Source organism: Symphalangus syndactylus, chromosome 1 (assembly GCF_028878055.3).
Source record: "Symphalangus syndactylus isolate Jambi chromosome 1, NHGRI_mSymSyn1-v2.1_pri, whole genome shotgun sequence".
Classification (NCBI taxonomy): Eukaryota; Metazoa; Chordata; class Mammalia; order Primates; family Hylobatidae; genus Symphalangus; species Symphalangus syndactylus.
Window position 1 is genome coordinate 122,862,607 of NC_072423.2, and position 15,036 is coordinate 122,877,642.

General features: G+C 48.2%; 1 protein-coding gene across 8 annotated transcripts in view; it reads right to left on the minus strand.

Annotated features, from left to right (window-relative positions):
* Nucleotides 1–15,036, minus strand: part of DLEC1 (DLEC1 cilia and flagella associated protein) — an 80,097-nt gene that overhangs the window by 35,234 nt on the left and 29,827 nt on the right. For all 8 annotated transcript variants that reach the window (XM_063612086.1, XM_063612096.1, XM_055282927.2 and 5 more), the window contains 4 exons: nt 3,965–4,052; nt 2,919–3,092; nt 1,989–2,125; nt 334–426 (listed from right to left, as the gene is read on the minus strand). In XM_063612086.1, coding sequence (XP_063468156.1) covers nt 334–426; nt 1,989–2,125; nt 2,919–3,092; nt 3,965–4,052 — 492 coding nt within the window. The remainder of the gene's footprint in view (nt 1–333; nt 427–1,988; nt 2,126–2,918; nt 3,093–3,964; nt 4,053–15,036) is intronic.

Below are 15,036 nucleotides of genomic sequence, written 5' to 3' on the forward strand. Positions count from 1 at the left end.
GGAGGGAAGACCCAAGAGAGACTGAAGAACCAAGGGAAGATCTTGGAGGCAGCTTGGACATTGGTGGAGGTGGCTCCCAGACTAAAGGTGTGGACTAGTGAGGCTCAGGTTTGTGATGTGATGCTAGGGCTATCTGCATTTGCTTTGTGAAAATGCTCATAAGACAGTCAAATGACATCTGACATCACCCTACAGAATGCAAGAATATGCGTCTACCCAGAAGTCACTAAGGCTGGGATATGGGATGGGACTGGACACTTGAGTCATGAAAACAGAGACAAATGCAAGCATGCAAGCAGTTGAGGAAATATACGCCAATGTCTGATTACCTACCTCCACTAATATAGCATGTCCCGGGGCCAACTCAAACACCGAAGGCAGGATTCCAAAAGGAGGTTGTTCAACAAAGCCGATGGTTGCAATGGCCTTAAAGAAAAGCAGATTACCCAACAGTAAGGAAGAAATTGTAAAAGCCAGTGTTCAGATTGCAAACTTCTCTCCTTCAAACATCCATTTTGCAATGTGAAGGAACTTAAGGATCATCCAGTCACATGGTAATGGAGAAACTGAGGCTTATTCATTCAGCAGGCATTTACTCAGCCATCACCAGGTACCAGGTGAGGTTCTGAGGGTTAAGGAGTGTAAGTCTTAGAACATCTGTGAAGAGCTGACTACTGGCAGGAGGTACAAGGAACACCATCACCAAGTGATTGGGACACAAAGTGTCAGGCATGTGAGAAGGTCTCACTCAGGAGGTGAGCTGAGTGGGCCCTCCCCTGGGCTCCCAAAGCACATTGTCCTTTCCTTACCGTAACACCCAGTGTCACGGGTGCTAGCATATGTGTCTGCCTCCAACCCTGACCCACCCCTGGCTACAAGCTCCTGAGTCACGAGAGCTGCAGCCCCAGTGCCTACACAAGAAGTCACTTAGCATGCCAGGGACACAAACCCATGCCTACAAGACCCTGGTCAGTAACAGAAATGAGTGAAATGTCTTTCTTGGAACATCTTGAAATGTCGTCCTCTAGATGTATCCCTTATTTTCTGGGTACAAATAAATATCTTTGCTATGAGAAAAATAATGGTGCAAGCATGCTGATGGATGGTGTCAGTGCTGGGATGCTCTTGGGACTGGTGGAGCTGGGCACTTAGGACAAGGAACACAGGGCCTGCCCCCAGCCCTGGCCAACAGGCTCACAGTGAATCCTGGCCCTGGCCTGCATATCTTCCAGTTTTTCAAAGGACTGCAAATATAGAACTTTATGTAAAAATCTCCATTTTTTTTTTTTTTTTTTTTTTTTGAGATGGAGTCTCACTGTGTCACCCAGGCTGGAGTGTAGTGGTGCGATCTCGGCTCACTGCAACCTCCACCTCCTGGGTTCAAGTGATTCTCCTTCCTCAGCCTCCTGAGTAGCTGGGACTATAGGCGCATGCCACCACACCCAGCTAATTTTTAATTTTAGTAGAGATGCTGTTTCATCATATTGGCCAGACTGGTCTCAAACCCCTGACCTCAGGTAATCTGCCCGCCTCAGCATCCCAAAGTGCTGGGATTACATGTGTGAGCCACCGCGCCCGGCCAAATCTATTTTTAAATGTTGGCTCAAAAAATGTTAAGTGCTGTGCCAAATAAATACCAGAATTTGGCCAAAGGGCAGCCAATTTGTAACCTCTGAACTATTCAGTCATTTGCTACAATAAAGAAGGACTGAACAAGTGATTGCAGTCACATTTGAGCCAGAGCTTGAAGGATAAAAGAGGTGATACCGCTTGCCCAGCATGTACAGGTATTAGTGACATAACCAGAACTACAACACTGGTCCCCTTACACATCCATCTCATTCGGGTTGTGGCAGTTGCATAGAGAGTTTACAACACTCTACGTTCTGTGTGTTTCCAATCATAGGTATACTCTAGCAAGTTCCTCTGGGGGTTATTTCCTTTGATGGATTTGTACTTTTTCCAGTTAGCAACCTGTGATCACTCACCTTGAAACTTAGTGGTGGCCAGCTTGTTTTGGGCATAATGCAGAACCTGCCAACACTGAAACCCACATTTTTGCAGATGAATCTGGTCATCTTGACTCCCCCAATGAGGCAGTAACCACAGTCCAACACCGGTGACACTGTAGCCACAGAAGAATATGTGCAAGAGAAACAACAGGTCACTCTGAATAAGCCCTACTGTCATGCTTCTCCTGAGGTCCAGAGATCAGGACAGCTGGTCCCAGCCCAGCACCCTACACAGACAGACAGGATGAGTGGGGACATGTCCTGACCCTGCACCCACTTGGGCTCTGCCCAGGCTGCTGCTGGCCACATGGAAATAGTGCCATGGGACTCTATTCACTCCTGGCTAGAGCAGCAGAAGTCAGTGCCCATTGTGGATTCATGCTCAGCCAGGGCAACCCAGCATGGTCCTTGGGGGCTATGGCAGAAGTAAGGGGGATCACGGTCCCAAATTCCAGCCTATGCCCAACTGTAGAAGCTTGTCACTGAGGGAGCCCAGCTGAAGACAGCTTTGCTAAGGACTCCTACCCCCACAGCCATGAGGACAACAACGACCTGTTAGGACTCCTCAGGGTGCACAGGCACTTCTTCCTTGCCCACTGTGGCACAGGTCCCCTCAAGGATGTTCATAAGCCAGCAAAACCTATGGTGGGGTTAGCTGGACTCTTGGCCTCATCCCCCGCTGTGAGTCAACCTCCACTGAGAAAACCCAAAAGCAAGCAGAACAATCATGGCTTGACACTGTGGATGGCTACAGAAGCTGCTAGCAGTTTCCTCTGCAGGACCCACGGCCCCTGCCCAAGAGAACCAAGTTGCGTGCTGCTACAAAGGGAACCCGAGAGGCAGGCAGTCCTTATGGGGACTCTCCAACCTTAACTGAATCTGTGGGAAGCTACGGTGCACACTCACATGTCAGCACGGGGGGTGGCCTCCGAGCCTGCAGGGGGATCAGAAGTGTGCGAGCTGACTGGGTCTCCACTAAAATAAAATCATCAAAATCCCCAAGGCAGTCGGGAAAAAACTGGACAATGTACTGGCAGGTCATTCCAGGAGCCACCATTCCACCTTTTCCTGGGAACATCCCTGTGCATGACAAAAGTGACAAGTGAGGATCCAGGGAGCAGCCAGCCACCAGGGCTTGAGCTCAGCTGGTACAGACCCCAGCCACTGCCAGGGCTGGCTCTGTAAGTGCCTGCTGGGCCAAAGCCGTGCCAATGGCAGGACAAGGGCATGCGAGGGGAGCAGGCTGCAAGGGTGGCAACTCCAGGTAAGCATGCCAGAGCCTGGGGGGAAATGACACCATCCATCCAAAAAGGTCAGGTGGGGCCATGCCTGGCCCTATGGCTTAGAATTTCTTTGGTGGATAGCAGAGAAACTTTTGAGATTTCTGAGCAGGGGTGACATGATCAGAGTTGTTCTTGAGACAAACACTGTGACACTAAAGTAGGAAGGCTGGCTGGGGGGCTGCTGCCGAGGCTTAAGTGAGGAATGCAGAGGGCCTGATTGAGGAGAATGGCAGCACGAGGAGTGGGGAGATAGCAGGACCAGTGCCTGGGTGGAGGCAGTCAGGAGAAAGGAGCTGTCAAGCCTCTAAGGACTGGTGGAGGATGAGGAGCCCTCAAGGACTGCTGATGGGGGGAGTCCAGGCCCGGGCCCTAGACTCAGGGCGGGAGTCAGCAACTGGCAGCAAGCCCAGCAAGTGACTTTGAGGCAATCCACACTACTACTGCTACTGCTACTACTACTACTACTACCACTACTACTACTACCACCACCACCACTACTACTGCTACCACTACTACTACCACCACCACAACTACTACTACCACCATCACTACTACTACTACCACTATCATTGCTACCATTACTACCACCACTACTACTACTACCATTACTACTAATACCACCACTACTATTACCACTACTATTAATGAACTTACAAATACTGAACGTACCCAGTCCTAGAGCGAAGTATGGCGTGGAAGGCGGGAGGACTCGCAGGTAGCGGCTGGTTGTGGTGGTGTTCTGCAGTGCAATTACCATCTGTTGAAAGGTAAGATGATCTCTTTTAGACAGCAACACTTATAGATGAAATGATACGATGTCTAGGATTTATTCTAATATGGGAAGGGGGTAGAGGTAGAAACAAAATAGGCTTGGCCACATGTTGGTAACTGTCAAGGCTGGCTGAGGGGTACATGGGGATTCATTATGCCATCCTATGTACTTTTGTTTGTTTTGGGAAGTTTCCATAGAAAAAAATTAAATACAGGCCAGGTGTGGTGGCTCACGCCTGTAATCCCAGCACTTTGGGAGGCTGGGGCAGGCGGATCACTTGAGGTTTGAGACCTGCCTGGACAACATGAAGAGACTCTGTCTCTACAAAAAAAAAAAAAAAAAAAAAATTAGTTTAAAATTTTAAAAATAAATAAAATACAAGGTAAAAATGAAGGCAGGAATAGATCTGACTGTCAGGCCTCTGAGCCTAAGCTAAGCCATCGCATCCCCTGTGACTTGCATGTATTCGCCCAGATGGCCTGAAGTAACTGAAGAAACACAAAAGAAGTGAAAATGCCCTGCCCTGCCTTAACTGATGACATTCCACCACAAAAGAAGTGTAAATGGCTGATCCTTGCCTTAACTGATGACATTCCACCACAAAAGAAGTGTAAATGGGCAGTCCTTGCCTTAAGTGATGACATTACCTTGTGAAAGTCCTTTTCCTGGCTCATCCTGGCTCAAAAAGCTCCCCCACTGAGCACCTTGTGACCCCTACTCCTGCCCACCAGAGAACAACCCCCTTTGACTGTAATTTTCCTTTACCTACCCAAATCTTATAAAACGGCCCCACCCCATCTCCCTTCACTGACTCTCTTTTCGGACTCAGCCCGCCTGCACCCAGGTGATTAAAAGCTTTTATTGCTCACACAAAGCCTGTTTGGTAGTCTCTTCACACAGACGCGCATCAAATTTGGTGCCGTGACTCGGATCGGGGGACCTCCCTTGGGAGATCAATCCCCTGTCCTCCTGTTCTTTGCTCTGTGAGAAAGATCCACCTACGACCTCAGGTCCTCAGACCGACCAGCCCAAGAAACATCTCACCAATTTCAAATCCGGTAAGCAGCCTCTTTTTACTCTCTTCTCCAACCTCCCTCACTATCCCTCAACATTTCTCCTTTCAATCTTGGCGCCACCCTTCAATCTCTCCCTTCTCTTAATTTCAATTCCTTTCATTTTCTGGTAGAGACAAAGGAGACATGTTTTATCCGTGGACCCAAAACGCCGGCGCTGGTCACGGACTAGGAAGGCAGCCTTCCCTTGGTGTTTAATCATTGCAGGGACGCCCCTCTGATTATTCACCCATGTTTCAGAGGTGTCAACCCACACAAGAACACCTGCCTTGGTCCTTCACCTTTAGCGGCAAGTCCCGCTTTTCTAGGGGAAGGGCAAGTACCCCAACCCCTTCTCTCTGTGTCTCTACCCCTTCTCTGCTTTTCTGGGGGAGAGGCAAGAACCCCTCAACCCCTTCTCCTTCACCCTCAGTGGCAAGTCCTGCTTTTCTAGGGGGCAAGAACCCCCAATCCCTTATTTCCATGCCCCAACCTCTTATCTCTGTGCCCCGATCCCTTGTTTCCATGCCACGACCTCTTATCTCTGTGCCCCAACCCCTTATTTCCATGCCCCGATCCCTTTCCCGCTTTTCTGGAGGGTGAGAACCCCCAAACCCCTTCCCTCCGTGTCTCTACTCTCTCTTTTCTCTGGGCTTGCCTCCTTCACTATGGGCAAGCTTCCACCCTCCATTCCTCCTTCTTCTCCCTTAGCCTGTGTTCTCAAGAACTTAAAACCTCTTCAATTCACACCTGACCTAAAACCTAAATGCCTTATTTTCTTCTGCAACACTGCTTGGCCCCAGTACAAACTTGACAATGGCTCTAAGTGGCCAGAAAACGGCACTTTTGATTTCTCCATCCTACAAGACCTAAATAATTTTTTGTCAAAAAATGGGCAAATGGTCTGAGGTGCCTTACGTCCAGGCATTTTTCACACTTTGTTCCCTCCCTAGTCTCTGTTCCCCATGTGATTCCTCCCAAAACCTCCTTCTTTCCCTCCTGCCTGTCCCCTCAGTCCCAACCCCAAGCATCGCTGAGTCTTTCCAGTCTTCCTTTTCTGCAGACCCATCTGACCTTTCCCCTCCTCCTCAGGCTGCTCGTCGCCAGATCGAGCTAAGTCCCAATTCTTCCTCAGCCTCTGCTCTTCCACCCTATAATCCTTCCACCACCTCCCCTCCTCACACCCTGTCTGGCTTACAGTTTAGTTCCGTGACTAGCTCTTCCCCACCTGCCCAACAATTTCCTCTTAGAGAGGTGGCTGGAGCTGAAGGCATAGTCAGGGTACATATACCTTTTTCTCTATCAGACCTCTCTCAGATCAGTCAGCATTTAGGCTCTTTCTCATCAGACCCCACTAAATATATACAAGAATTCCAATATCTAACTCTGTCCTACAATTTAACCTGGAGTGACTTAAATATCATCCTGACTTCTACCCTCTCTCCAGATGAACAGGAAAGAGTTTTTTCTCTAGCCCAATCTCACGCTGATAACCACTGGCTTCATGAGCCAGACCTCCAAGAAGGCATTAGAGTAGTTCCCTGAGAGGATCCCCAATGGAACTACCAGGCAAATTCCCCAGGAATAGCTAGGCAAGATTACATGATTTCCTGCCTAGTTGAAAGGCTTAAAAAGGCAGCTTACAAAGCTGTTAATTATGACAAGCTTAAAGAAACTACCCAAGGTAAAGACGAAAACCCAGCCCAGTTCACGGCCTGCTTAGCAGCAACCCTTAGACACTATACCGCTCTAGACCCAGAAAGGCCAGAAGGCTACCTTATTCTTAATATGCATTTTATCACCCGATCCACTCCGGACATTAGGAAAAAACTTCAAAAATTAGAATCTGGCCCTCAAACCCCACAACAGGAATTAATCAACCTCACCTTCAAGGTGTACAATAATAGAGGGGAAGCAGCCAGACGGCAATGCATTTTTGAGTTACAATTACTTGCCTCTGCTGTGAGACAAAACCCAGCCACACCTCCAGCATACAAGAACTTCAAAATGCCTAAGCCGCACATGCCTAAGCTGCAGCAGTCAAGCATTGCTACAAGACTTCCTCTATCAGGATCTTGCTTCAAGTGCCAGAAATCTGGCCACTAGGCCAAGGAATGCCCACAGCCCAGGATTCCTTCCAAGCCATGTCCCATCTGTGCAAGGACCCACCGGAAGGCAGACTGCCCAGCTCACCCGGCAGCCACTCCTAGAGCCCCTAAAGCTCTAGCCCAAGGCTCTCTGACTCCTTCCCAGATCTGCTCAGCTTAGTGACTGAAGATTGACGCTGCCCGATTGCCTTGGAAGCCCCCTAGACCATCACAGATGCTGAGCTTCAGGTAACTCTCACAGTGGAGAGTAAGTCCATTCCCTGTTTAATTGATACAGGGGCTACCCACTCCACATTGCCTTCTTTTCGAAGGCCTGTTTCCCTCGCCCCTATAACTGTTGTAGGTATTGACGGTCAAGCTTCAAAACCCCTGAAAACTCCCCCACTCTGATGCCAACTTGGATAACACTCTTTTATGCACTCTTTTTTAGTTATCCCCACCTGCCCAGTTCCCTTATTAGGCTGAGATATTTTAACCAAATTAGCTGCTTCCCTGACTATTCCCGGACTACAGCCACATCTCATTGCTGCCCTTCTCCCCAACCCAAAGCCTCGTTCACGTCTTCCTCTCGTATCCCCCCACCTTAACCCACAAGTATAAGACATCTCTACTCCTTCCCTGGCAACCGATCACATGCCCATTACCATCCCATTAAAACCTAATCACCCTTACCCTGCTCAATACCAATATCCCATCCCACAGCATGCTTTAAAAGGATTAAAGCCTGTTATCACTCACCTGCTACACCATGGGCTTCTAAAACCTATAAACTCTCCTTACAATTCCCCCATTTTACCTGTCCAAAAACCAGACAAGTCTTACAGATTAGTTCAAGATCTGCGCTTTATCAACCAAATTGTTTTGCCTATCTACCCTGTGCTGCCCAACCCGTACACTCTTTTGTCCTCAATACCTTCCTCCACAACTCATTATTCCGTTCTTGATCTTAAAGATGCTTTTTTCACTATTCCCCTGCACCCCTCGTCCCAGCCTCTCTTTGCTTTCACCTGGACTGACCCTGACACCCATCAGTCCCAGCAGCTTACCTGGGCTGTGCTGCCGCAAGGTTTCAGGGACAGCCCTCATTACTTCAGCCAAGCTCTTTCTCATGATTTACTTTCTTTCCACCCCTCCACTTCTCACCTTATTCAATATATTGATGACCTTCTTCTTTGTAGCCCCTCCTTTGAATCTTCTCAACAAGACACACTTCTGCTCCTTCAACATTTATTCTCCAAAGGATATCAGGTATCTCCCTCCAAAACTCAAATTTCTTTTCCGTTACCTACTTCGGCATAATTCTTCATAAAAACACACATGCTCTCCCTGCCGATCATGTCCGACTAATCTCTCAAACCCCAACCCCTTCTACAAAACAACAACTCCTTTCCTTCCTAGGCATGGTTAGATATTTTCACCTTTAGATACCTTGTTTTGCCATCCTAACAAAACCATTATATAAACTCACAAAAGGAAACCCAGTTGACCCCACAGATCCTAAATCCTTTCCCCACTCCTCTTTCCATTCCTTGAAGACAGCTTTAGAGACTGCCCCCACTCTGGCTTTCCCTGACTCATCCCAACCCTTTTCATTACACACAGCCGAAGTGCTGGGCTGTGCAGTCAGAATTCTTACACAAGGACCAGGATCGCGTCCTGTAGCCTTTTTGTCCAAACAACTTGACCTTACTGTTTTAGGCTGGACATCATGTCTCCGTGCAGTGGCTGCTGCTGCCGTAATACCTTTAGAGGCCCTCAAAATCACAAACTATGCTCAACTCACTCTCTACAGCTCTCATAATTTCCAAAATCTATTTTCTTCCTCACACCTGATGCATATACTTTCTGCTCCCTGGCTCCTTCAGCTGTACTCACTCTTTGTTGAATGTGCCACAATTACCATTGTTCCTGGCCTGGACTTCAATCGGGCCTCCCCCATTATTCCAGATACCACACCTGACCCTCATGACTGCATCTCTCTGATCCACCTGACGTTCACCCCATTTCCCCACATTTCCTTCTTCCCTGTTTCTCACCCTGATCACACTTGGTTTATTGATGGCAGTTCCACCAGGCCTTATCGCCACACACCAGCAAAGGCAGGGTATGCTATAGTATCTTCCACATCTATCATTGAGGCTACCACTCTGCCCCCCTCCACTACCTCTCAGCAAGCCGAAATAGTTGCCTTAACTCAAGCCCTCACTTTTGGCAAAAGGACTACGTGTCAATATCTATACTGATTCTAAATACTGACATAGAGGTGCCATAACACCTCTATGTCAAACGCATAGAGGTGCGTTTCATATTCTGCACCACCATGCGGTCATATAGGCTGAAAGAGGCTTCCTCCCTACACAAGGGTCCTCCATCATTAATGCCTCTTTAATGAAAACTCTACTCAACGCTGCTTTACTTCCAAAGGAAGCTAAGGTCATTCACTGCAAGAGGCGTCAAAAGGCATCAGATCCCATTGCTCTAGGCAACGCTTATGCTGATAAGGTGGCTAGCTAAGCAGCTAGCTTTCCAACTTCTGTCTCTCATAGCAATGCTTCTGCTGATAAGGTGGCTAGACAAGCAGCTAGCTCTCCAACTTCTGTCCCTCATGGCCAGTTTTTCTCCTTCACATCGGTCACTCCCACCTACTTCCCCGCTAAAACTTCCACCTATCAATCTCTTCCCACACAAGGCAAATAGTTCTTAGACCAAGGAGAATACCTCCTTCCAGCCTCACAGGCCCATTCTATTCTGTCGTCAAGCCATCACATCCCCTGTGACTTGCACGTATTCCCCCAGATGGCCTGAAGTAACTGAAGAATCACAAAAGAAGTGAAAATGCCCTGCCCCGCCTTAACTGATGACATTTCACCACAAAAGAAGTGTAAATGGCCAGTCCTTGCCTTAAGTGATGACATTACCTTGTGAAAGTCCTTTTCCTGGCTCATCCTGGCTCAAAAACCTCCCCCACTGAGCACCTTGCGACCCCCACTCCTGCCCGCCAGAGAACAACCCCCCTTTGACTGTAATTTTCCTTTACCTACCCAAATCTTATAAAATGGCCCCAACCCCTATCTCCTTTCACTGACTCTCTTTTCAGACTCAGCCCGCCTGCACTCAGGTGATTAAAAGCTTTTATTGCTCACACAAAGCCTGTTTAGTAGTCTCTTCACACGGACGTGCATGAAACTGACCTATTGTTTAAAATAACAATTACTATTTATGAGCATCTGCTCTGTACCTCCTCAACCTCGCAACAACCAGGAAAGGCGGGAACTGTTTCTATCTCACAGCTGAAGAAACTGGAGTTCAAAGAGGCACCAGTTAGGTTTGAGCCTAGGATATCTGGTTCCAAAGTTTTGCTCACCTCACCTCTTACTTACTGTCTTCCTCAACACGTATCTCTTTGAACCATTCTTCCTATGGACACAAAGAGTGTTATGGCACCTCTATGTCAGGATGTAATTAGGCCTCTTATGCAACCCACTCATCCCCTTTAAGCCCCACTTTCTTTTCTCCCACCCCAGATTGGGAGACTCCCAAGGGCAAGGTCTAGACCTAACCCTCCAACTGCACCCAGCACAGTGTGTAGCACAGCAGTACAGGTACACATCTTTTGTTAATATTTTGTGAAATGTTACACTAGAAAACAATGTATAAATTATAATGTCAGGCCTCTGAGCCCAAGCCAAGCCATCACATCCCCTGTGACTTGCACCTATATGCCCAGATGGCCTGAAGTAACTGAAGAATCACAAAAGAAGTGAATATGCCCTGCCCCACCTTAACTGATAACATTCCACCACAAAAGAAGTGTAAATGGTCGGTCCTTGCCTTAGGTGATGACATCACCTTGTGAAAGTCCTTTCCCTGGCTCATCCTGGCTCAAAAAGCTCCCCCACTGAGCACCTTGTGACCCCCACTCCTGCCCGCCAGAGAACCCCCCTTTGACTGTAATTTTCCTTTACTTACCCAAATCCTATAAAACAGCCCCACCCCTATCTCCCTTCACTGACTCTCTTTTTGGACTCAGCCCGCCTGCACCCAGGTGAAATAAACAGCCATGTTGCTCACACAAAGCCTGTTTGGTGGTCTCTTCCCATGGACACGCATGAAATTTGGTGCCATGACTCGGATCGGGGGACCTCCCTTGGGAGATCAATCCCCTGTCCTCCTGCTCTTTGCTGCATGAGAAAGATCCACCTACGACCTCAGGTCCTCAGACCGACCAGCCCAAGAAACATCTCACCAATTTCAAATCCAGTAAGCGGCCTCTTTTTACTCTCTTCTCCAACCTCCCTCACTATCCCTCAACCTTTCTCCTTTCAGTCTTGGCGCCACACTTCAATCTCTCCCTTCTCTTAATTTCAACTCCTTTCCTTTTCTGGTAGAGACAAAGGAGACACGTTTTATCCATGGACCCAAAATTCCAGCGCCGGTCACGGACTGGGAAGGCAGCCTTCCCTTGGTGTTTAATCATTGCAGGGACGCCTCTCTGATTATTCACCCACGTTTCAAAGGTGTCAGACCACGCAGGGACACCTGCCTTGGTCCTTCACCCTTAGCGGCAAGTCCTGCTTTTCTGGAGGAGAGGCAAGTACCCCAACCTCTTATCTCTGTGCCCTGATCCGTTATTTCCACGCCCCAACCTCTTATATCTCTGCGCCCCAATCCTGTATTTCCGTGCCCCAACCTCATATCTCTGCACCCCAATCCCTTATTTCCGCACCCCAACCTTGTATCTCTGTGCCCCGACCCCTTTCCTGCTTTTCTGGAGGGTAAGAACCCCCGAACCCCTTCCCTCTGTGTCTCTACTCTCCCTTTTCTCTGGGCTTCACTATAGGCAACCTTCCACCTCAATTCCTCCTTCTTCTCCCTTAGCCTGTGTTCTTAAGAACTTAAAACCTCTTCAACTCTCACCTGACCTAAAATCTAAGCGTCTTATTTTCCTCTGCAATGCTGCTTGACCCCAACAGAAACTCAACAGTAGTTCCAAATAGCCAGAAAACGGCACTTTCAATTTTTCCATCCTGCAAGAGCTAAATAATTCTTGTCGTAAAATAGGCAAACAGTCTGGGGTGCCTGACGTCCAGGCATTCTTTTACACATCGGTCCCTCTCTAGTCTCTGTTCCCAATACAACTCATCCCAAATCTTCCTTCTTTCCCTCCCACCTGTCCCCTCAGTCCCAACCCCAAGCGTCACTGAGTTTTTCTAATCTTCCTTTTCTACAGACCCATCTAACCTCTCCCGTCCTCCTCGAGGCTGCTCCTCGCCAGGCCGAGCTAGGTCTCAATTCTTCCTCAGCCTCCGCTCCTCCACCCTATAATCCTTTTATCACCTCCCCTTCTCACACCTGGTCCAGCTTACAGTTTCATTCCGTGAGTAGCCCTCCCCCACCTGCTCAGCAATTTACTCTTAAAAAGGTGGCTGGAGCTAAAGGCATAGTCAAGGTTAAAACTCCTTTTTCTTTATCCCAAATCAGATAGCGTTTAGGCTCTTTTTCATCAAATATAAAAATCCAGCCCAGTTAATGGCTCGTTCGACAGCAATCCTGAGATGCTTTACAGCCCTAGACCCTAAAAGGTCAAAAGGCTGTCTTATTCTCAATACACATTTTATTACCCAATCTGCTCCCGACATTAAATAAAACTCCAAAAATTAAATTCCGGCCCTCAAACCCCATAACAGGATTTAATTAACCTCACCTTCAAGGTGTACAATAATAGAAAAAAGTTGCAATTCCTTGCCTCCACTGTGGGACAAACCCCAGCCATCTCCAGCACACAAGAACTTCCAAACGCCTGAACCACAGTGGCCAGGCATTCCTCCAGAACCTCCTCCCCCAGGAGCTTGCTACAAGTGCCAGAAATCTGGCCACCAGGCCAAGGAATGCCTGCAGCCCAGGATTCCTCCTAAGCTGTGTCCCATCTGTGCGGGACCCTACTGGAAATTGGACCGTCCAACTCACCTGGCAGCCACTCTCAGAGCCCCTGGAACTCTGGCCCAAGACCCTCTGACTCCTTCCCAGACCTTCTTGGCTTAGCGGCTGAAGACTGACGCTGCCCGACCACCTCGGAAGCCCCCTAGACCATCACGGACGCCAAGCTTCAGGTAACTCTCATAGTGGAAGGTAAGTCCATCCCCTTCTTAATCAATACGGAGGCTACCCACTCCACATTACCTTCTTTTCAAGGGCCTGTTTCCCTTGCCTCCATAACTGCTGTGGGTGTTGATGGCCAAGCTTCAAAACCCCTGAAAACTACCCCCACTCTGGTGCCAACTTGGACAACACTCTTTTATGCACTCTTTTTTAGTTATCCCCACCTGCCCAGTTCCCTTATTAGGCCGAGATATTTTAACCAAATTAGCTGCTTCCCTGACTATTCCTAGGCTACAGCCACACCTCATTGCCACCTTTTCCCCAGTTCAAAGCCTCCTTCGCATCCTCCTCTCGTATCCCCCCACCTTTACCCACAAGTATAAGATACCTCTATTCCCTCCTTGGCGACTGATCATGCATCCCGGACAATCTCATTAAAACCTAATCACCCTTACACCCCCATCAATGCCAATATCCCATCCCACGGCACGCTTTAAAAAGATTAAAGCCTGTTATCACTCGCCTGCTACAGCATGGCCTTTTAAAGCCTATAAACTCTCCTTACCATTCCCCCATTTTACCTGTCCTAAAACCAGACAAGGCTTACAGGTTAGTTCAGAATCTGAGCCTTATCAACCAAATTGTTTTGCCTATCCACCCCGTGGTGCCAAACCATATACTCTCCTATCCTCAATACCTCCCTCTACAACCCATTATTCTGTTTTGGATCTCAAACATGCTTTCTTTACTATTCTTTTGCACCCTTCATCCCAGCCTCTCTTCGCTTTCACTTAGACTGACCCTGACACCCATTAGGCTCAGCAAATTACCTGGGCTGTACTGCCATAAGGCTTCACAGACAGACCCCATTACTTCAGTCAAGCCCAAATTTCATCCTCATCTGTTACCTATCTCAGCATAATTCTCATAAAAATACACGTGCTCTCCCTGCTGATCGTGTCCAATTAATCTCCCAAACCTCAATCCCTTAGAAAACAACAACTCCTTTCCTTCCTAGGCATGGTTAGTGTGTTCAGAATTCTTACACAACAGCCAGGACCGCACCCTGTAGCCTTTCTGTCCAGGTAACTTAACCTTACTGTTTTAGCCTAGCCCTCATGTCTGTGTGCAGCGGCTGCCACTGCTTTAATACTTTTAGAGGCCCTAAAAATCACAAACTATGCTCAACTCACTCTCTGCATTTCTCATAACTTCCAAAATCTATTTTCTTCCTCATACCTGATGCATATACTTTCTGCTCCCCGGCTCCTTCAGCTGTACTCACTCTTTGTTAAGTCCCACAATTACCATTGTTCCTGGCCCGGACTTCAATCCGGCCTCCCACATTATTCCTGATACCACACCTGACCCCCATGACTGTATCTCTCTGCTCCACCTGACGTTCACACCATTTCCCCATATTTCCTTCTTTCCTGTTCCTCACCCTGATCACGCTTGATTTATTGATGGCAGTTCCACCAGGCCTAATCACCACACACTAGCAATGGCAGGCTATGCTATAGTACAAGCCACTAGCCCGCCTCTTAGAACCTCTCATTTCCTTTCCATCGTGGAAATCTATCCCCAAGGAAATAACTTCTCAGTGTTCCATCTGCTATTCTACTACTCCTCAGGGATTATTCAGGCCCCCTCCCTTCCCTACACATCAAGCTCGAGGATTTGCCCCCATCTAGGACTGGCAAATTAGAT